Genomic DNA, 23,007 nt, shown 5'->3' on the forward strand with positions numbered 1-23,007 from the left:
ATTCAATTAAATTAAAAAATTTAATAAAACTAAAGCAATGTACAAGTAAGCAATAGAGCTATAGTCTTTTTCACAAAACTATACATTGTTGTATTTGGGGTAAATGGTATTTCAACATTACATCATGTATAGCATTAAAGAAAACTGTCCCTCTTTTAACCCATTACTGACATATGACATTCTGGTACGTGAAATGCCTGGTTCCTTACATTGATGCGGGCTCGCACGCGAGCCCTCATTTTTTCCTTCAGATGTGGATGATTTAATCTGCCATCATGTATCTCTAACAGCCACTGTTGTAGCGACGGTCCACGTGCGGCTGTTAACCTGTTAACACGCGCCGACAGGGGGCGGATCATTCCATGTGCCTATCGGCGTGCCTGTACTGGGATTGTGGGGCGAAAATGGGTTGTCACGACAGCTGGGGGTCTGCTGATGACCTCTGTGCTTGTCATTATGATACTCCTGTGAAATCCAGCCTATTGCTAGTGTTCATAGGACATTGTGATTTTGGCTATAGATAGCAGTGCTCATGCTAAAGCACTGCTATGTATAGCACAAACTCAGCTTCAAATCCTCCAAGAGGACCATTAAATACAGTAAAAAGTGAAAAAAAATGTTTTTAAAAATATGAAAAAAAAAACCCACAAAAGTTCAAATCACCCCTGTTTTGCCCTCTAAAAATACAACAATATAAAAAAAGATATATACATGTTTGGTATTGCTACATTCATAAAAGTTCAATTTTTAAACTATAAAATAAATTAATCCAATCGTTAAGTGGCATAACAAGAAATAAACTCCAGAATTATATTTTATACATTTAGAATTACTTTTATGCATATATACTATATACAGTTGTGCTCAAAAGTTTACATACCCAGGTAGAATTTTTCCTTTCTTGGCCTTGTTTCAGAGAAGATGAATGATGACAAAAAAACTTTTTCTCCACTCGCGGTTATTGGTTGGATGAAGCCATTTATTGTCAAACTACTGTGTTTTCTCTTTTTATATCTTATTGACAGCCAAAAACATCCAACTGACCCTGATCAAAAGTTCACATACTCCAGTTCTTAATTCTGTGTATTGCCCCCTCTAACATCAATGACAGCTTGAAGTCTTTTGTGGTAGTTGTGGATGAGGTTCTTTAATTTCTCAGATGGTAAAGCTGCCCATTTTGCTTGATCAAAAGTTCACATACCTTGGTGATTTTGGCCCGATAACATGCACAGAATTGGATGTTTTTGGTTGTCATTAAGATTAAAAAAGAGAAAACACAGTAGTTTGACAATAAATGGCTTCACCCAGCCGATAACCATGAGTGGAGAAAAAGTTTTTTTTGTTATCATTCATGTTCTCTGAAACAAGGCCAAGTAAAGAAAAATTCTGCTGGGGTATGTAAACTTTTGAGCACAACTGCATATGCTACTTATAGTTAAATATATGAAGAAATCAACATGAGACTATATCTTTTGACTTTATTATATTCAATAAAATTAATAAAATTATTAAACAGCATATATGTAAGTACTTTGATAAGAGCACAATAATTAACCAGAGCCAGCATGGGCTTTTAGCAAACAAGTCATACCAGATTAATGTAATTTCTTTCTATGATGGAATCACTGACTGGATGGATCAGGGAAATGTGGTAGATATAGCATATCTCGACTTCAGCAAATCATTTCATAAAGTATCTTATACAATCCATATTGAAAAAATGACTAAGAATGGGATAGGCAAGGCTAGAGTAAGGTGGATTTATAACTGGCTCTGTGATCGTACTCAAAGAGTGCTAATAAATTGTTGCTCATTCAATTGGAAGAGTGTTTCAAGTGGGGTACCACAATGCTCTGTCCTGGCCCCAAAGTTGTTCAACCTTTTTTATAAATGATCTAGATAAGGGAACTGAAGGTAAACTAATCAAATTTGTAGATGATCCTAAGCTATAAGATATACCTAACACTAGTGAAGACAGAGAAAGGATTCACAAGGATCTAGATAAGCTTGAACAATGGGCAGCGTCTAATAGAATGGTATAAAGCAGGCAATCCCTGCATATGTCACAGCTGTCTAACAGCCATGACACTTGCAGCCACGGCGACAGTAAAAGAAATGCAGAGCATGCCAAAATACTCGGCGAGTACCCGAGCATGCTCACCAAAAGGGTTAATGGAACATACTTGCTCATTACTATTGGGTATGCTATTAGATCACAGACTGTACATGAGTCAACAGTGTGATGCAGCAGCAAAAAAGGCAAACACAGTTCTGAGATGTGTTAAAAGAAGCAAAGAGACTAGATCCCGTGAAGCAATTATCCTCCTCTACTCCTCCCTGGTCATATCTTATCTGGAATACTGTGTCCATTTCTGGGCACCACATTTTAAAAAAAACATCGAAAAACTGGATCAAGTTCAGAGAAGAGCTACCAGGATGGTGAGCGTACGCAAACTATGTCCTACAAAGAACGATTAAAGGATCTTGGAATGTTTAGCTTGCAAATAAGAAGGCCAAGAGGAGACTTAATAGCTGTCTACAAATATCTGAAGGGATGTCACAGTATAGAGGGATTATTCTTATTCTCATTTGCACATTCAAACACAAGAAGCAATTGAATGAAACTGAATAGGAGAAGATACAGATTTGATATTTGAAAAAACTTTTTGACATTGAGAGTGATCAATGAGTGGAACAAGCTGCCTCGAGCGGTGGTGAGTTTTCCTTCAATGGAAGTCATCAAACAGAGGCTGGACAGACATCTGTCTGAGATGGGTTAGTGAATCCTGCATTTACCAGGGGGTTGGACACGATGACCCTGGAGGTCCCCTCCAACGCTAACATTCTAGGATTCTATGATTCTATTTTTTCATCTTTGATCATGATTTTTTATGTAGCATTTTCCTAACACCATGTTGAATGTTAATATACAGTATGTACCCAATGATTGCATCTGTTACTCTACGTTTTATTATCCCATTATTTTTCTTTGCTAGAGCAGGACATGTCATAATCTTTTTTTTTCATGGGATCACTTTATTTTGATGGCATCATTTTTGTACGTCAACCATGTCTATTTACATGAAAACAATTTGTGGCATTTTTTGAACATTTCATTTGTGCCTCTATTATATCCTAAGATTTGCACTCATTGTATACCAGCAGAATTCCAAGACACACTAATTTTTGGCTTTTAATTTTATTTTACCAGTTTAATTGCCAACTACTATTGTATAATTCCATGTTTTTTAAGCATTAATTAAAATAAAATGATAAATGTTTTACCTCTGCAGTAAAGTATATATATATATATATATCACACTGACCAACTTTTTTCAGTAGTTTAAATGTTATTAATTATTTAAAAAAAATGTGTAAGCAAATATAAATAGAATTAAATAGATAAATAGAATATTAAATGGAATTTTAAAATTGGAAATATTTTTCTTTAAATGTAACCTTAAAAGTATATTCAGTTCATAGTAAAAATATAGAGCATTGTTGTTAGTAATAGATAATTATATTATTTATGTTTTGTTGTTAAAGAATTACATTATAAATGAAAATGTCTTGAATCATTCTCAAAATGAATAATTAATAAAAATAAATATATTTACCAATTTTATTCAATTTTATGTTACTCTATTAAACTATTATGTATTTTTAATTTTTATGCTGTTTATTAAAATTAATATCACCCAAGCATGATTAAAACATTGGAAGTGTTAAGGTCAAATACATTTAAACTTATATTTAAGTTGAAAAACCAATCCAAAACAGCCGCAGTTATTATTTTTGAACACAAAGTGGCAGTATTGGACTGTGTATGAATTGATTTCTAACCTTTGAAGAAAAATCTACTAAATTTACTGTAATCTCACAGAGCAGGATATATTAAAACACTGTCACATTTACCGAGGACACACTGCTATCTGGGCTACAAGAAACCTCTTCATTGATAATTTTGCTTTTTATGGAATAATATTCCCTTCTTGTGGATTGCAGCAGATGAAACTTTGATATCACGGCTTTTTGACAATGACTGATACAGCAGGAAACAGAAGAAAACAATGGGAGCAGATATATCAGGTAATTTCCTTTATTTTGTTCTTTATCACTGAGGTCTATGGCCAGCTACAATATTCAGTACTTGAAGAAATGAAGAAAGGATCTGTAATTGGGAATGTGGCAAAAGATCTGGGATTAAATGTGGATGAATTTGCAAATAGAAAATTTCAACTAATTTCAAAAGCAAAAATTAAGTACTTTAATGTTAACTTGGAAAATGGAGACTTATTTATTTCAGACAGAATTGATAGAGAAACATTATGTGGAAAAAAAAACAACTGCTTTATAAACCTGGAGGCTGTAATTGAAAATCCTTTGAATTTTTACACAATCACCATAGAAATCCAGGATGTGAATGATAACGCCCCGATATTTTCAAAGAATCATTTTGAAGTAGAAATCAGTGAACTCACCTCACCCGGGGCACATTTTCCTTTAGGAAATGCACAAGATCCAGACTTAGGCACCAACTCCATAAAAAGTTATACACTGAGCGGCAATGAAATATTTTACCTTGGTGAAAAAATTACAACAGATGGAATTAAATATCCAGAAATTATACTTGAAAAATCACTGGACAGAGAGAAGCAGAGTTACTATGAGTTAATATTAACAGCCTTGGATGGAGGTAAACCACAGAAATCAAGCACTGCTACAGTTATGATTATTGTACAAGATTTTAATGACAACCTGCCGATGTTTAATCAGGACACATATCGAGTAAGATTACATGAAGATACAGCTATTGGATCTCTTGTAATTCACCTGAATGCAACTGATGATGATGAAGGGTCCAATGCTGAAATAGCTTATTCCTTTAGCCATATTTCAGACAATACCCACCAGTTATTTACTATAGACTCATTAAATGGGGACATCAAATTAATAGGAAATTTGGACTATGAAGCAACAGATTTCTATGAAATGACTGTAGAGGCTAAAGATGGTGGAGGATATGTGACGCATTGTAAAGTGTCAGTAGAAGTCATAGATGTCAATGACAATGCCCCAGAAATAACTATCACATCTCTCCCAACATCAATCCCAGAGGATTCACCACCAGGAACTGTCATATCATTACTAAATGTCCAGGACTTGGACTCTGGGATGAATAGTGAAGTTGTCTGTCACATCTCAGATACTTTGGCTTTTCAGCTAATTCCATTTTCTAGTACTTACTATAAACTGGTAACTGCAGCTAGCATGGACCGAGAAAGAAACCCTTCCTACAATGTTACCATACAATGTATGGATGGCGGATCTCCTCCACTGTCTACCAACAAAACCATTCAGCTCAATATCTCAGATGTGAATGACAATGCTCCAGTTTTTGAGAAGATGAAATATATCCTGTTTATTGGAGAAAATAACCAACCAGGTACATCAATACACAATGTCCGAGCTTCAGATCCTGATGGTGATGAAAATGGGAAAATTAGTTACAGCATTCTAAATAGTAACGTAGACGATATTCCTGTGACATCTTATATTTCCATCAATTCTATAAGTGGAGTTCTCTACGCCCAGAGATCATTTGATTATGAAAAGTTGCGGGAATTTCAGTTCCAGGTGATGGCTAAAGACACTGGATCTCCTCCTCTAAGCAGTAATGTCACAGTGAGGATATCTATCATTGATAAGAATGATAATGCTCCGAAGATCCTCTACCCATCACCAGACACTGAGGGATCAGCATTATTTGAGTTTATTCCTCACTCTGCTGAGAAAGGTTATCTAGTCACCAAAGTGATTGCAGTTGACGCTGACTCTGCACACAACGCCTGGCTTTCCTATCACTTACTACATGTTCCTGATCCTTCCTTATTCACCATTGGCCAATACACTGGAGAAATCAAAATTGGATGTGACATTCAGGACACAGATACCTTAAGACAAAAGATTGTGGTTCTTGTGAAGGATAATGGAGTCCCATCTTTGTCATGTACAGTTTCACTTCAATTAGTTGTGGCTGAAAGTTTTCAACAGGTTGTTCCAGAGATTAAAAAACAACCTAATATTTCTAATACATCTTCCAATGCAACTTTCTACTTGATGGTTTCCATCGCTCTTATATCAGTTTTGTTCATTGTGACTGTGCTGATCACCATAGTCTTAAAATGCCAAAAATCAAGTACTCCTGCAAGCTATGGGGCATATAGTAGAAATATGTATCCTCAGTTCACCCTGGGATGTCCTTCTGAGATCAGTGATACAAGTTTACCTTTCCCATTCTCATATGATGTGTGTGTGACTCTGGACTCCAAGCAGAATGAAATCGCTTATCTGAAACCAGCGCAGAACGTCCCCACAGACAATCTCATAGACACTGAGGAAACTACTGCTAGGGATGATCCTTCCATTAATGGTCAGAATCCTGGAAACATTGTACAGGTATGAAGGGGAAATATTTCATAACTATATCTATTCTTATTAATTTTTTTTTATAGTTTTTCGCATGTAAGTGAATATGTAAAACATTTCCGTTTATGAAAGTTCAAGGAAAAAAGGGGTCCAGCTTCCAGATCCAATTGCAGATAAAATCGTGATTTTATTGCTCATGCATTAAAAATATATCCTCATTGGTTTTAAATGCGTAGCTTTCCTCGAGGTCTCCTCCTTTATTTATCTTATTTTTGTAAGGTGTATCTCTTTTTAAGGATTGATGATAAAATCACTATTTTATCTGCAATCGGATGTGAAAGCTGGACCCTTTTTTCCGTGAACTTGCATCTACAAACTCTGGGCAGTGGCGTGGTCTCGTGGTTCCTCACTATTTGGAATAGAAAGGGTGAGGGGTGAGCTGGTGTTTTGTCTTTACATTCCTATATAGGCTCTTAGACGCATGTTCCTCAGCAGCAAACACTTATCCTTTCTATATAGTGACACATGAATGTAAAAAATACTATTTTTAAATAGACATCAAACTTGTGTTTGACACATAGATGGCACATTATTCTTTAAAGGGTTATTCCCACAATATTAATGACTGCTTAGTGACTTAAAATAGTTAAATAATTAAACTTTTCAAATGCAATCAATTTCCAAAATTTCTCTCTGTATCAGATATCAGCCCCTGACAATCTGCATGACAGATGCTTTTGCTTACATGGATGCCCATAGATACAGTACATCCTGTAGGTCTTTGCAGACACGTTGCACATGCTCAGTTAATACCTGCTTTTCGTCAGCAGTCTTACTGTGCAGTAAGGAAGGGAACTGTAGTTTACAGTGGTCTCGTCAGCAACACTAAAGGACCTCCCTCGCTTCACACTTAGAAGAAAGATGCATTTATGGAGAATTTCGAGTCATAAATATGAATAAGAATGTTAAGTTGTTCTCAAAAGTTTACATACCCCAGCAGAATTTTTCCTTTCTTGGCCTTGTTTCAGAGAATATGAAAACCTTTTCTCCACTCATGGTTATTGGCTGGGTGAAGCCATTTATTGTCAAATTACTGTGTTTTCTCTTTTCAAATCTTAATGACAACCAAAAACATCCAACTGACACTGATCAAAAGTTCACATACCCCAGTTCTTAATGCTGTGTTTTGCCCCCTCTAACATCAATGACAGCTTGAAGTCTTTTGTGGTAAAATTTAAGATTCTTAAATATTAATATTAAAATTTGAGATTCTTCAGTGGTTGATACCTTTTAATGGCTGACTGAAAAGATGGAACAAATAGTAAGCTTTCCATACTACTCAGCGCTCTTCATTAGGCATAGTAAGACCTGAGTAGTCTCGAAAGATAGCTATTTGTCACCAGCTTTTCAGTCAGCCATTAAAATGTATCAACCACTTAGTAATCTCAAATTTTAATAATTTTCTTACATTTATTGTATTGTGCATGTGCTTATAACAAACCATTGTACAACAAAATGTGCTTTTAGAGCAGGTCTAAAAGATAAGATGATTAATAAAAATGATCCAGGAGAAAACTTTTGGTCAGAAACCATATTACGATGCAAATACAAAAAAACACGGTGCTGAAAAGATATAAAATTTTGAATATTTAAAAATTACACACTAAAATTCAAGAAATAATAAAACAATATACATTTGTAGATTTAACATTGTTCAAACCCCTAGACTAAAATAAAAACAATTACTCTATATTACATATATTATTAAAACTTCTAAACACTTGTATATTTCATGATGGAACATACTTTTTCTTAAAGTGAAAGTTAAGAGGTATGCATGATTTACTATAAACATTGCATGAAGAGCAAAGAGTTGCTATTTAATGGCACTTGCATGATATAGGTAAAGTACTTATATATTTAAATACTATCTGAAAAAAATAGTCAATAAGTAGGATACCTAGTAAAAAAAATAGCACATAGAACTTTTAAATAACCTCAGTGAATATTTGTAAAGCTTGATGGAACCACCAACTCCATAAGTACCTAACCCAAATAAAACAATTGAAAAAGAAATGCTGAGTTTACCACATTGTGTTTATACTCTAGGAGCAGATACTGTATTGTTCAATAACGACATTGGTTTATGATCTTATGCAGCTCTTTGCTTAGTCATTGAGGAGTTGAGCCACAGAAACTCAAAATAGGCTATTGTCAGCAGAATGTGTACAAGAAAGTGTAATAAGACCAATTCTTTATAGTCTTTTTCAGTAATAAAATTATAGTGAAAAATTAAATAGAATTGTACCTGTGGCTTCACTTACAGGTGCCAGATGTATCTTACATGTGACACCCCACTTTAATGATTGGCTTTGGAGATATCACCTATTCTGGTAGTTTAACTCTTTTGTTGTCTTAGCCAAAGCTGACTGCAGCATTTAAGCACTTACGCAGATAGACTAGACTCCCTTGGTCAATGATGATGCTGTGCTATATTAGCTCGATGTCTAACTTAGCCCCTAAGTCTTCTTTGTCCAGCAGCCTCCTCTAAATTTGACATATCCTGAGATGCATGATACAGGATGTTGAACAAATGTGATAAAAAACACATACTTCTCCATAATTTAAATATATATATACTGAGTCTGACTTCTATACCAGGAAAGATCTTTGAACAAATTATTAAACAACATGTATGTAAGTACATGGATAAGAATGAAGTGATTAACCAGAGTCAGCATGGGTTTGTAACTAACAAGTCATGTCAGACTAACTTAATTTCCTTCTATGACAGAATCACTGACTGGGTGGATCAGGGAAATGCTGTAGATATAGTATATGTTGACTTCATCAAAGCATTTGACAAAGTATCTCACACCATCCTTATTGAAAAAATGACCAAGTATGCAATGGACCAGGCAACTGTTAGGTGGATTCATAACTGGCTTAGTGATCGGACTCAAAGGGTGGTTGTAAATGGCTTCACATCCAGCTGGATGAATGTCTCAAGTGGGGTACCACAGGGCTCCGCCCTGGGACCTGTATTGTTCAACATCTTTATCAATGATTTAGATGAAGGAATTGAGGGTAAACTGATTAAATTTGCTGATGACACAAAGCTAGGAGGGATAGCTAATACTAGAGAAGAGAGAGAGAGGATTCAAAAAGACCTAAATAAACTGGAGCAGTGGGCAGCAACCAACAGAATGTTTTTTTATCAGGGGAAAATGCAAAGTACTACATCTGGGCAATAAAAATGAAAAAAGCATATATAGAATGGGAGGAATAGAGCTAAGCAACAGTACATGTGAAAAAGACTTAGGTATACTAATAGATCATAGACTGAACATGAGTCAACAGTGTGATGCAGCAGCAAAAAAGGCAAATACAATTCTGGGATGTATTAACAGAAGCATACAGTCTAGATCACGTGAAGTCATTATCGGTCTTTACTCCTCTTTGGTCAGACCTCATCTGGAATACTGTGTACAGTTTTGGGCACCACATTTTAAAAAAGATATAGACAAACTGGAGCAAGTTCAGAGAAGAGCGACCAGAATGGTGACTGGTCTGCAAACCATGTCCTATGAGGAACGGTTGCAGGATTTGGGAATGTTTAGCTTGCAAAAAAGAAGACTGAGAGGAGACTTAATAGCTGTCTACAAATATGTCAAGGGCTGTCACATTGTAGAAGGATCATCTTTATTCTCATTTGCACAAGGAAAGACTAGAAGCAATGGGATGAAACTAAATGGGAGGAGACACAGATTAGATATTAGAAAAAACTTTTTGACAGTTAGGGTGATTAATGAGTGGAACAGGCTGCCACGAGAGGTGGTGAGTTCCCTTTCAATGGACGTCTTCAAACAGAGGCTGGACAGACATCTGTCTGAGATGATCTAGTGAATCCTGCTTTGAGCAGGGGGTTGGACCAGATGACCCAGGAGGTCCCTTCCAACTCTACCATTCTATGATTCTATGATTCTATACTTTTAAAACATACTTTATTTTCTTTACTGCTGTCATCGTCCAACTTTCACACAAATGTATACCTTTTTACATGGATGTTATGAAATTGTATTTAATTGGTAATATGAAGAATGATATAACTTAAAGATGTTGTTCACTAGTTTTGATATTTTAAAAAAATAAGTCCATGGGGATTTTAAAATGACAAAATTATCAAAGGTTATAGTGGACACATCTGCAAGTAGTCAGGAGAGTGGACTTTGAAGTCATATTGTCGGATTAAAGGGAAAAACAGTACAAAAACTTCTTAAAAAAAAGATGAAACTATACAATATTGGTATCGCAGCATTTGTAAACTCATGTACAATAGAACAAAACAAATAAAAGAAAATTCCAAAATTATTGCTTTTTGGTCACCCCACTGCCCAAAAAAAGACGTAACCTCCGATCCTCACAAGATCTCCTTCTCTATCCTCTCTTATCTCCTTCTCCCACAATTGTCTTCAAGATTTCTCCCGTGCATCCCCCCTACTCTGGAACTCTCTACCCCAACATATCAGACTCTTGCCTACCGTGGAAACCTTCAAAAGGAACCTAAAGACCCACCTTTTCTGACAATCCTGCATGTATACCTCTTTAACATGTAAAGCACCATGGAATAAATGTGGCTATAGTAATTTATATATATAATTGTCTTATCCCGTCTGTCTGTCTGTCTGTCTATCTGTCTGTCTGTCTTTCTGTCTGTCTTTCTGTCTGTCTGTCTGTCTGTCTGTCCAGGAAATCCCACGTCGCTCAGTGGTCCGGCAGCGGCCAATCAGCGCCGCGGGATTTCTGAAAAAAGATGGTGGCCGTTAGCGGCTCATCTGCCGGACGGAGGTCAGCGGCGATGCAGCGGGGAGATGAGCAGCGCTAGCAGCACAACTACCCCAACGGGCGCTGCTGATCTCCATGCGGCTAACGTCGGAAGATCAGCGGCTTGGCCCGCTGATCTCCCGACAGCAAGTGTGAACGGAGGACCGGGGAGCCGCTCCCCAGTCCTCGCTAATACGGAGCCGCACAAGCAGTGCGGCTCCCGGCCCACACTAATACGACGCTGATTGGTCGCGGTGGCCGGCCGCGACCAATCAGCGAGATGAGTGGCAAATTTAAACGCCGCTCTGCTGATTGGTCGCCATGGCTGGCCGCGACCAATCAGCGAGATGGGCAGCAAATTTAAACGCCGCTGTGCTGATTGGTCGCGGTGGTCAGGAAATTTAAACGCCGCTCTGCTGATTAATCGTGGCCGGCCACCGTGACCAATGAGCGAGATGGGCGGCAAATTTAAACGCCGCTCTGCTGATTGGTCGTGGTGGCCAGCCGCGACCAATGAGCGAGATGGGCGGCAAATTTAAACGCCGCTCTGCTGATTGGTCGCGGTGGCAGGCCGTGACCAATCAGCGAGATGGGCGGCAAATTTAAATGCCGCTCTGCTGATTGGTCGCGGTGGCAGGCCGTGACCAATCAGCGAGATGGGCGGCAAATTTAAATGCCGCTCTGCTGATTGGTCGCGGTGCTGATAACCCCAAAAAGTCCATTTGTACCACCTGCCATGCCAGCATCAGCAGGGGTGACAAAACTACCAGCCTGACCACCACTAGCATGATCAGGCACATGGCAGCAAAGCACCCGACTTTGTGGAGCGAAACCCAGGGTCCACGAACAATGTCAGCGGGTGTCACCACTGCTGTTGTGCGTGCAATAGAACCCCCTGATGTGTGTGCAAGGCAATCCCCTGTCCATACTGCATGCAAATATGTCCCCTCCTATCACTCTTCACTTGTTATGGCAGTTTCTCAAGAGACAGCATCAACGTCCACGTCCACGTCCCACCACAGCGTTCAGTTGTCCATATCCCAGACGTGTGAGCGAATGCGGAAATTCGCAGATAACGCCCCACAGGCCACAGTCCTAAATTCGCACATTTCACGACTGCTTGCGTTGGAAATGCTGCCTTTTAGGCTGGTGGAGACGGAATCCTTCCATAACCTTATGGTGGTGGTCGTCCCTCGGTACTCGGTCCCCAGCCGATACTATTTTGCCCGGTGTGCCATCCCCGCTCTACACAAGCACGTGTCCCAAATCATCTGGCGTGCCTTCAACAACGCAGTTACTGGGAGAGTCCACCTGACTACGGACAGGAGGAAAAGTGCTTGTGGCCAGGGACGGTACATCTCCCTGATGGCACACTGGGTAAACATAGTGGAAGCCGGGACCCAGTCGGACCTTGGGACGGAGCACATCCTCCCCACACCGAGGATTGCGGGCCCTATGTCAGTCAGAGTTGCCCCCACAGTGTACAGCTCCTGCGCACCATTCTTCTCCTCCTCCTCATGTTCAGCCTCCATCTCAGATATCTGCACATCAGTTACAAGCTGAAAGCACTGCAGTACTGCCTCCGCCAAGCGGCAACAGGCTGTGCTGAAACTCCTAAGCTTAGGTGAGAAACCTCACACTGCTTGTGAGCTGTGGACAGCTGTGAAAGAGCAGGCAGATCTGTGACTGAGACCGCTGAACCTACATCCAGGCATGGTCGTGTGTGACAATGGCCGTAACCTGGTGGCGGCTCTGAGGCCAGGCGAGATCACACAAGTACATTGCCTGGCTCATGTGCTTAACCTCGTGGTTCAGCGGTTTCTTAAATCGTACCCCGAGTTGCCAGATCTGCTCGTCAAATACGCCGCCTGTCAGCTCATTTTCGCAAGTCGGCTACAGCTTCCGCCGCCCTTGCTGTGTTGCAGCAGCGTTTGCATCTTCCGTCACACCGACTGGTGTGTGATGTCCCCACACGTTGGAACTCTACCCTCCACAAGTTACAAAGGATTTGTGAGCAGAAGAGAGCAGTTGTGGAGTACCAGCTGCAACAAGGCCGTCGATATTCAGGTCAGACTCCACACATAAGACCTCAGGAGTGGACCTGGATGTCTGACATCTGTACCATCTTGGCAAACTTTGAGGAGTCCACCCAGATGGTGAGTGGCGATGACGCCATCATTAGCGTCAGCATTCCACTTGTCTTTCTTTTGCAATGCTCTCTGCAGAGAATTAAAGAGGAGGCATTGCAGCCAGAGTATGATGAGATGGATCAAGAAGCGGTCGATTACACACAGCCCAGCCTCATCTCATCCCAACGTGCATTGGGGGACAATGAGGGAGAGGAGGAGGAGGAGGAGGAAGAACAGGAGCTTGTATCATGCTCTGTACACAGTCTTACCTGTACAACTGTCCTACCGTCGGTTCAGCATGGGTGGCCTGAGGACAGCTCTTGTAAGGGGCATTAAAACCATCTTGTTAAGCTACTGTGACCTCCACATCTCTTCCAAGGGGCATTCAAACCGTCTTGTTAAGCTACTGGGGCCTCCACATCTTTTCTGAGGGGCATTAAAGCCGTCTTGTTAAGCTACTGTGACCTCCACGTCTCTTCCAAGGGGCATTGAAATATTGTTTTTAATTACCTCTAACCTCCACGACTCTTCCACCTCTAACCTCCACGACTCTTCCAACGGGCATTGCATTTCCTCCTAATTGTAGTCAGCTTTTGCTTTTCAATGAAAAGGCGAAAACTAAGGGAGACCCAGTCCCCCAAAATGGGTAGAAGGTTTTTAGTACGCTGTAATCCATGTCTGTTTCAAGGGGCATTGCAGTTCCTCATAATTTTTGGAAAGCCTTCCATTCACTGCTTAGGCCAATAGTGTACAGGAGACCCAGTTTCTATAAATGGAAAAAACGGTTTAGTTAAGGCCCTCTGACCTCCATGTCATTTCCAAGGGGCATTGGAGTGCCTCAAAATTTTTGGTAGGCATTGCACTCACTGTATGCCCTATAACTGTGTAGCCGAACCTCTCATTTTGTTACAGAAACATATCCTACAAGACATATGTGGTTGACTGGCCTGATATTGATGTGAATGGTCCCTGTTCCTCCTGCTCTTTCTCCTTTGCCACTACCTCATCCATCATTTATCACCTGAAGCTTTGTTTTAACGGGAGTCATAGAACTGGGATAGTAGCAGGAAAACATCCAGCAATCCTCGGAGGAGGTAGGATATGCGCCCAAACGCTGACCATCTCAGGCCTAGCCGCTACTACATACATGCGCTTGCATTCTAAGAAAACAAAGCAGATGCTAACTTCTATCATCATCATCTTCATGGTCCTCACCTTGGCACTCTCAAGTCCCCTGATGGAAAAGCCAGGGCCCACCGGAGGAGTCTGGTTCTCTGGTGGGCTCGTCCAATGCTGCCCTAAAGCAGGCCGGGCTAAGAAAAGTGTGTGGGGGATGTTCCAAGGAGAAATAGGGGCGGCTGGGGACCGTTTATGGACACCTGGCTGCCCCCAGGTGGCTGGGGACCGTGTGTGGACACCCGGCCGCGGGGCGGCTGGGGACCGAGTATGGACACCCGGCCACCCCCTGGCGGCTGGGGACCGAGTGTGGACACTCGGCCGCCGGGCGGCTGGGGACTGAGTATGGATACCAGGCCGCCAACGCAGCCATGACGTGGTGGCTAGATTCCGCCTCCACATGCCTAAAAGGCCCAATTTCAAGTGCAAGCAAGCAGTATGATATTGCAGCCTGTGGGTGGGTGGGTGGCAGGCTGCATACTTGCGCTTGCATTGCAAGGAATGGGGGAGGTACAATTGAACACTGCCCACAGACAAGAACTTGCACGGGGATAGTTGCAAGTCTGCATCTTCTGATGCGGTAAGGATGACTTCTGATGGGCACACTTTTAGGCAGTGACTTGGGTGTCAGAGATGCGTCAAGGGGTCTTCCCCATGCTGTTCCCATGTCTTTTCAGCACTGTATGCATGTGTCACACAGCACATGGCCAGATAAGGTTGTAAAATGTTAAAATGACATATCCCAGTGAATGCATTTGTCACAGTTGAAAGCAATACAAATGTCCAAAAACACATAAAAAATGCTACTTCTGAACATAGCCCAAGGTGTGAAGGAGTATTTTTTGGGGGTTATTTATGTTACCTTATACACAAGTCTTTACCCTGGAAAGGAACTTCCTTAACATATTTCACAGGAAAGCAGTTTCAGTTTCGTTTTTGAACGTTTTATTGTGAGCCCTTAAATGTGGCTTAAAACCTCTGACCACGTTGTTGACAGCAGTGACCTGGGGGTCAGAAATGCTTCCTGGGGTGATCCCCATGCTGTCTCCATGTTATTTGAGCACTGGCGCTATAGTTTTGGGCACTTGTTAGGCTTTTAAAAGACTGCCGGGGGTGCCGCCGGAAAAATGCTCGGTTCTCCCATAGACTAACATAGGGCTCGTTGCTCGGGGCGAGCTCGGCCCGAGCTTCGAGCACCCGAGCATTTTAGTGCTCGCTCAACACTACTTAGGATAAAAGCCAGAACCAGAAACTCTATTTGCAGACACTGTGTTTCAGGGTATTTCCCCTTGTCAGTTCAAAGTGTGAGTTCTGGTTTGGCTGGGTGAGAGGCCGTTATCTAAGGGGTAACATTTCTCCTTGCGGAGAGTGTCATGTTAAGCATGTCAAGGTGAGGAGACTTTTAAGCTGCAATGCTCCTCTGGGAAATATGCAAATTGTCTCTTCAGAGAGGAAGAGAACTAGAACTCCTGTGCCACCTAGAGGAAGCAGCAATCCTGAAAGTCAATATTGACCCTTTAACGAGCCTTGTTAATATTTAAATAATCTTTTATGCAAATATAAATAAATTCCAAATATTATTTATGAAAACAAAAAAAAGGATATGAGTCAATTCTTAGAATATGCCATGAACATTATGTCTATCTTTTGGCATGCAAGCCAATGCATTGTTCAAACAGGCATCAGCACTTGGAGAGTTTATCTCCTTCATTCTTTACACTGCTCCATGTTGCACAGCTCAGTACTTTCTATAGTAGATGAGCATAATGCTACAGCTCAGTTACATTAATTTCATCAGGGTGAAGTTGTAACAAATAGTAATACCAGGTACAAATGCCAATAACTATATGGACCACTGCTCGGATAATAACAAAGGGGTGTAACACAAGGTGTGGGAAAGACTTAGAGCAGCACAAAGGGAAGGCGGAAAGGGAGCCAAGACTCTAGGGAAAAAAAGGGAGTTGAGACCTCCTAGGCTGATCTGATATCACCCTGTCTCCACTAACGTCCCTATAATGGTTCTTCACCAAGCGCCGCACACGAACCTAAACCTTGTATATCCCTAGCACTTGGCCCTGTATAGGGAACGGGGGGGATGAGCACTAGTCGATCCCCGCTAGCAACTAAAGAAAACAACGGGGAACCAACAAGGGAAAATAACTTAGCTTTAGTCGACTTAAGAGAGTTGTACATGCATCCTCTTAGCTCCAGAGAGGAATAAGCACTGCTCTTGCTCAAGTCTTCACAAGGAGTCATGTGAATATTGCTGGCACCTCCCTCTAGCACATAGCAGGTATTTATACACCTAGGCCAGGATGTTAATCAGTAAGAGGAAGGTAGCTGCTGGGTCCTAGAGAGATAGAATATAAGAAGGTGTCTGTAATGCCAAACGAAGAGATCTCCTGCAACCAACTAAAGGGCGACTGTCTTTCAATTTTGACACACCCGTGACAAGGGGTTGTGGTCCTTGGTGGAGTCTCATAGCTACTACAAACAGCTGATTGTAAGGCTATCAAAAGTCAGAACCACATCTGCATTGACAATAGTCTATCCTGTAAATAAGATATCAATTAAAATAAATCTTTATCTATCATGAAAAGATAAAGTATACCAAGACATAATATCCATTATTTTATACTTACCTACGTAGATAATAGTAGTCACCCCATTTTGGAAGAAAAAATAGATTATTGAAAAACTGATTTAATTAATCAATGGCCTTGGTGGACACATCAATAACACGAGGAGATTCAATGTTTAATCCCTTAGTGGCCAAGCTAAATTTTTCAAATGCTATGTGTCACTTTATGTGGCAATAACTCTGGAAAGTTTGAACATGTCTTAGAGATTTTAAGGTTGTTTTTTTGTGATGCGTTATATTCTATGCTAATGGTAGATTTAGATCAATATGATTTATGCTTATTTATAAAAATTTCAGTAATTTGACACATTTTTTAAAAATTTCCATTTTCATACTTTCAATGATGATCCTTGTAATCAAGATAGTCATACCACACAAAAAAGTTAATAAGTAATATCTAACTCATGTGTGCTATACATCAGTGCCATTTGTCAAAAGTCCTTTTATTTTGTTAGGCTGTTAGAAAGTTTCAAAATGTAGCAGCAATTTTTCATTTTTTTTAAGGAAATTTACAAAGCTTATTTTTTTAAGGACTTATTCAGTTTTGAAGTGACTATCGGGACCTATATATTGGAAACCCCGCAAAAGTGATGCCATTTTAAATACAGCACCCCTCAACATATTCAAAACTGCTGTCCGGACGTTTATTAACCCTTCTGCTGTGTTATTAAATATTCTTCACTGGGGTAGGTACTGTTGTCTCCTGTAATAATATGAGCAATCATAAGCAGGCAGCAACATAGAATTCAAAGAAGTGCAGAAGAACCTGTGATGATGTTCTGAGAGTCACATGACTAGAATCCACAGGTCCTGCCAGCCGGAGTGTGCAGCCTAAGTCAGCACTGAATATTTATTACACAGCACAGAAGTGTTGAGCTCTTAAAGGGAATCTGTCAGCAGGTTTTTGCTACCTCATTTGAGAGCAGCGTAATGTAGGCAAAAAAAAAGTTGAATCCAACGATGTATCACTTACATTATTGGTTGCAGCAATTCTGACACAATCAGAGCTTTTAGATTAAGATTGAAACAGAGCTGAGAAAGCTAATCCCGTCCCCACCAGGCTCTGTATATACAATGTCTATAGGCAGTGAGGTGCTTATCACAGGAGGAGGGGAGTTGCCGGACTACTGTAGTCCAGCAATGTTAATCACTAAGTGATAAATCCTTCACAGTTAGTAAATAAAAGCACGCACTTTGACAATTCTATGTTTCAGCTTCTATGTCCTGTTGTCTTCAGATTTTTTAGCAAATCCTTCTGACAGACTGCCTTTAACTCCTGTGCTGTGTAATATGTATTCAGTGCGCGTTTTGACTGCACACTCCGACTGACAGGACATGTGAGCTGAGGTCATGTGACCCTGATGCGTTCATCACAGGTCTTTCTGCACTTTTATCTTGTCAGCTTATGATTGGTCAACATCACACAGGAAGCAAAAATACACCCACCCCCTAGTAAAAAGTATCTAATAACACTCACTTGGACCTAAGCAAATTTAGCTTATCAAGAAGCAAATATTTGATTGTTAATATTTATGTCACAGAAAGGAAAAAAAAAACAAAGAAAAAAAAACATTTTATTCTGCTCTTATTACAGATCAACATGAAAAATTTGGTGAAAAATCTTCTTTAAACCACAATCATATATAGGCAACTAGGCCTATATTATTAGTATTATTCACAGACTTAAAAAACATCGTTAATTTCCTGTGCTTTTAAGTTTATAATACCTGTTTAATCACCAAGCATTATCATTAAACCTCATATGTAATGTAGACATTAACTTGCCAATAGTTATAATAATGTAATACCTCTGCAAAAAGGTTTATTTATATAATTCTGAACAACTTCTTTCACTAGTTTAATTTACTTGTTCAATTTAAAAAAGTGCAAGCAAATATCGAATAGAATTCTCTGTCTTCTTTCTTATTGTAAAATTTTTTTTAATTATAAATGAAAATGTCTACAACATCCTCAAAATCTATTGAAAATAATGGAAGCTCTACATTTCAGACTGTCATGCTTTATTATTGGCATTTTTATTGAAATCTAATATTTATTGTATTTACTATTCTTGTTCCAATCTTAAAGCATAAATTTGTATATTTATAATCTACACATATTTTAATATCACTCAAACATGATAAGAAAATTTGAAATTAAAAGATAAGATGAAGTGAGATTTACAAACTTTAAAAACTCCTATTCCGAAACAGTTGCAGTTATTATTTTTGAACACTAAGTGGCAGTATTAGACTGTGTATCAATTTTATTCAACCTAGAAAGAAAATCTACTAAATTGTTTGTAATTTCAGTGCAGGATATAGAGAAACACATATTTCCAGAGGACACACTGCTGTCTGAACTAGATGAGACATTTTCATTGCTGATTGTCCTTTTTATGGAATAATATTCACTTTTCTGGAATATAGCAAATGATATATTATATCACAGTTTTGTGACAATGAAAAATGCAACAAGACAAAGCAGAAACAAATGGGAGCAGATATATCAGGTATTTTCCTTTATTTTCTTCTTTATCACTCATGTCTATGGCCAGCTACAATATTCAGTACATGAAGAAATGAAGAAAGGATCTGTAATTGGGAATGTGGCAAAAGATCTGGGATTAAATGTGGATGAATTTGCAAATCGAAAATTTCAACTGATTTTAAAAGCCAAAATCAAGAATCTGAATGTTAACTTGGAAAATGGAGATTTATTTGTATCAGACAGAATTGATAGAGAAACATTATGTGGAAATAAACCAAACTGCTTTATAAACCTGGAGGCTGTAATTGAAAATCCTTTGAATTTTTACACAATTACCATAGAAATCCTGGATGTGAATGATAACGCCCCGATATTTTCAAAAATTCAGTTTGATTTAGAAATCAGTGAAGTTACATCACCCGGGGCACATTTTGCTTTGGGAAATGCACAAGATCCAGACATAGGCACCAACTCCATACAAAGTTATACACTGAGCGGCAATGAGAACTTTGGCCTTGGTGAAAAAATTACAACAGATGGAATTAAATATCCAGAAATTATACTAGAAAAATCACTGGACAGAGAGAAGCAGAGTTACTATGAGTTAATATTAACAGCTTTGGATGGAGGTAACCCACAGAAATCAAGCACTGCTACAGTCAGGATTATTGTCCAGGATTTTAATGACAACCTGCCGATGTTTAATCAGGACACATATCAAGTAAGACTACATGAAGATGCAGATATTGGATCTCTTGTAATTCACCTGAATGCAACTGATGAAGATGAAGGGTCCAATGCTGAAATAGCTTATTCCTTTAGTCATATTTCTGATAATGCTCATCATTGTTTTCAATTAATTCATCGAGTGGAGACATTAAAGTAATAGGAAGTTTGGACTATGAAACATCGGATTCCTATGAAATGACTGTAGAGGCTAAAGATGGTGGAGGATATGTGACTCATTGCAAGGTATCAATTGACATAATAGATGTCAATGACAATGTACCAGATATAATAATCACATCTCTCTCAGCATCAATCCCAGAGGACTCACCACCAGGAACTGTCATATCATTACTGAATGTCCAAGACTTGGACACTGGGATGAATAGTGAAGTAGTTTGTCACATCTCAGACACTTTGGCTTTTCAGCTAATTCCATCTTCTAGTACTTACTATAAACTGGTAACTGCAGCTAGCATGGACCGAGAAAGGAATCCTTCCTACAATGTTACCATACAATGTATGGATGGCGGATCTCCTCCACTGTCTACCAACAAAACCATTCAGCTCAATATCTCCAATGTGAATGACAATGCTCCAGTTTTTGAGAAGATGAAATATATTCTGTATATTGGAGAAAATAACCAACTAGGTACATCAATACACAATGTCCGAGCTTCAGATCCTGATGGTGATGAAAATGGGAAAATTAGTTACAGCATTCTAAATAGTAATGTAGATGATATTCCTGTGACATCTTATATTTCCATCAATTCTATAAGTGGAGTTCTCTATGCCCAGAGATCATTTGACTATGAACAGTTGCGGGAATTTCAGTTCCAGGTGATGGCTAAAGACAGTGGATCTCCTCCTCTAAGCAGTAATGTCACAGTGAGGATATGTATCATTGATAAGAATGATAATGCTCCGAAGATCCTCTACCCATCACCAGACACTGAGGGATCAGCATTATTTGAGTTTATTCCTCACTCTGCTGAGAAAGGTTATCTAGTCACCAAAGTGATTGCAGTGGACGCTGACTCTGGACACAACGCCTGGCTCTCCTATCACTTAATACAAGCTCCTGATACTTCATTGTTTGGAATTGGCCAATATACTGGAGAAATCAAAATTGGATGACATATTCAGGACACAGATACTTTAAGACAAAAGATCGTGGTTCTGGTGAAGGATAATGGCGTACAATCTTTGTCATGTACAGTTTCACTTCAATTAGTTGTGGCTGAAAACTTTCAACAAGTTGTTCCAGAGATTAAAAAACAACCTAATATTTCTAATACTTCATCTAATGTAACTTTCTACTTGGTGGTTTCCATCGCTCTTATATCAATTTTGTTCATTGTAACTGTACTGATCACCGTAGTTTTAAAATGTCGAAAATCAAGTACTCCTGCAAGCTATGGGGCATATAGTAGAAACGTGTATCCTCAGTTCACCCTGGGATGTCCTTCTGAGATCAGTGATACAAGTTTACCTTTCCCATTCTCATATGATGTGTGTGTGACTCTGGACTCCAAGCAGAATGAAATCGCTTATCTGAAACCAGTGCAGAACGTCCCCACAGAGAATCTCATAGACACTGGAGATTCAATAACTGCAAATGATACCTCACAAACTGAGGTGCCTTCTGAAAACATTACGCAGGTATGAATCCATATTTACTAATTATCTTTTTTCTTTTTGATTTGACTTACAGTAAACACGTCTTAAAACTATAATTTTTTTCTTCAGTGTAAAAATAAGACTCAAAGATAAATATATATTTATATATACACCTTTGACTCTTATTTTTTATTACAATGTACAGGCATATGTCTACTTGAATACCTGTGTAAATTTGTGTAAGTCTGGTCGGACTTCTCATACCAGTAAATGGGTGTAGCTGGGTTTCACTGGTTGCCTCCTGTTCGAAACACTGATGGTAGTGCTGGACATCTTCTGATTTTGAAGGCATTATGTATTTTTCATATGCTACACTAAGTTAGCTAGGCCGATCACTTACTCTACGATCATAATCGCTGTCAATTTCTTTGACATGAAACTGTCTTCCACAACCTCACCTTTGTAGCAGAGATTGGTTGTTCCTCACCCATTTTTGATCCTCCTACACAGCTGTTTCTGTTTCGATCAATAGCTGTGTTTCAACCTACATTTGAAAATGATTATCATTACCAGTTTGAATTAGTTATTTATACACTGACTATAATTCTACAAAATCTCTGACTTTGTACAATTGAAGCTAGAAAAATTGAGGTTGTTTTGAAGGCAAAGTTTAATTTTAAAGCACTTGTTTTGTGCCCCAAATGCTACTATTCCTGATCGTGGGTACACAGCCTAATAATAATAAACTATAATATTGTGCCAAAAGGTTTTTTGAAGTTTCAATACCTGGGTATCATAGGCATAATTTGTAAACATTATAAAGTTTGTTAGTTACTTATCTTACCAGTGTTGTTCTGTTTATTTAGCATACTTGATGACATTACTGTATGTTCCTGCAATGTGCTGTTGTAACCTGGCGTGGGGCACTTGCCCTGGCGCATTACATGAAAATTTGGGTCCTGGCTAGGT

At 39.2% G+C, this 23,007-nt stretch overlaps 2 protein-coding genes across 3 annotated transcripts in view; both read left to right on the plus strand.

Annotated features, from left to right (window-relative positions):
* Positions 1 to 3,889: 3,889 nt before the first annotated feature.
* LOC141164440 (protocadherin gamma-C5-like) overlaps positions 3,890 to 23,007 on the plus strand; it is a 533,108-nt gene continuing 513,990 nt past the window's right edge. For both annotated transcript variants that reach the window (XM_073649721.1, XM_073649723.1), the window contains exon 1: positions 3,890 to 6,459. In XM_073649721.1, coding sequence (XP_073505822.1) covers positions 4,039 to 6,459 — 2,421 coding nt within the window. In that variant the 5' untranslated portion in view covers positions 3,890 to 4,038. The remainder of the gene's footprint in view (positions 6,460 to 23,007) is intronic.
* LOC141164445 (protocadherin gamma-B2-like) lies at positions 19,315 to 20,722 on the plus strand. The gene has a single exon (XM_073649727.1). It carries the CDS (start codon positions 19,661 to 19,663, stop codon positions 20,573 to 20,575), a length of 915 nt encoding a protein of 304 aa, XP_073505828.1. The 5' UTR covers positions 19,315 to 19,660; the 3' UTR covers positions 20,576 to 20,722.

The sequence above is a fragment of the Phyllobates terribilis genome, unplaced genomic scaffold (assembly GCF_046119375.1).
Source record: "Phyllobates terribilis strain yellow unplaced genomic scaffold, ASM4611937v1 Scaffold_10__3_contigs__length_209671492, whole genome shotgun sequence".
Lineage (NCBI taxonomy): Eukaryota > Metazoa > Chordata > Amphibia > Anura > Dendrobatidae > Phyllobates > Phyllobates terribilis.

What these genes read in the sequence shown, in the direction of transcription:
- LOC141164445 (XM_073649727.1), top strand. Translation starts at nt 19,661, where the DNA reads ATGAAAAATGCAACAAGACAAAGCAGAAACAAATGGGAGCAGATATAT.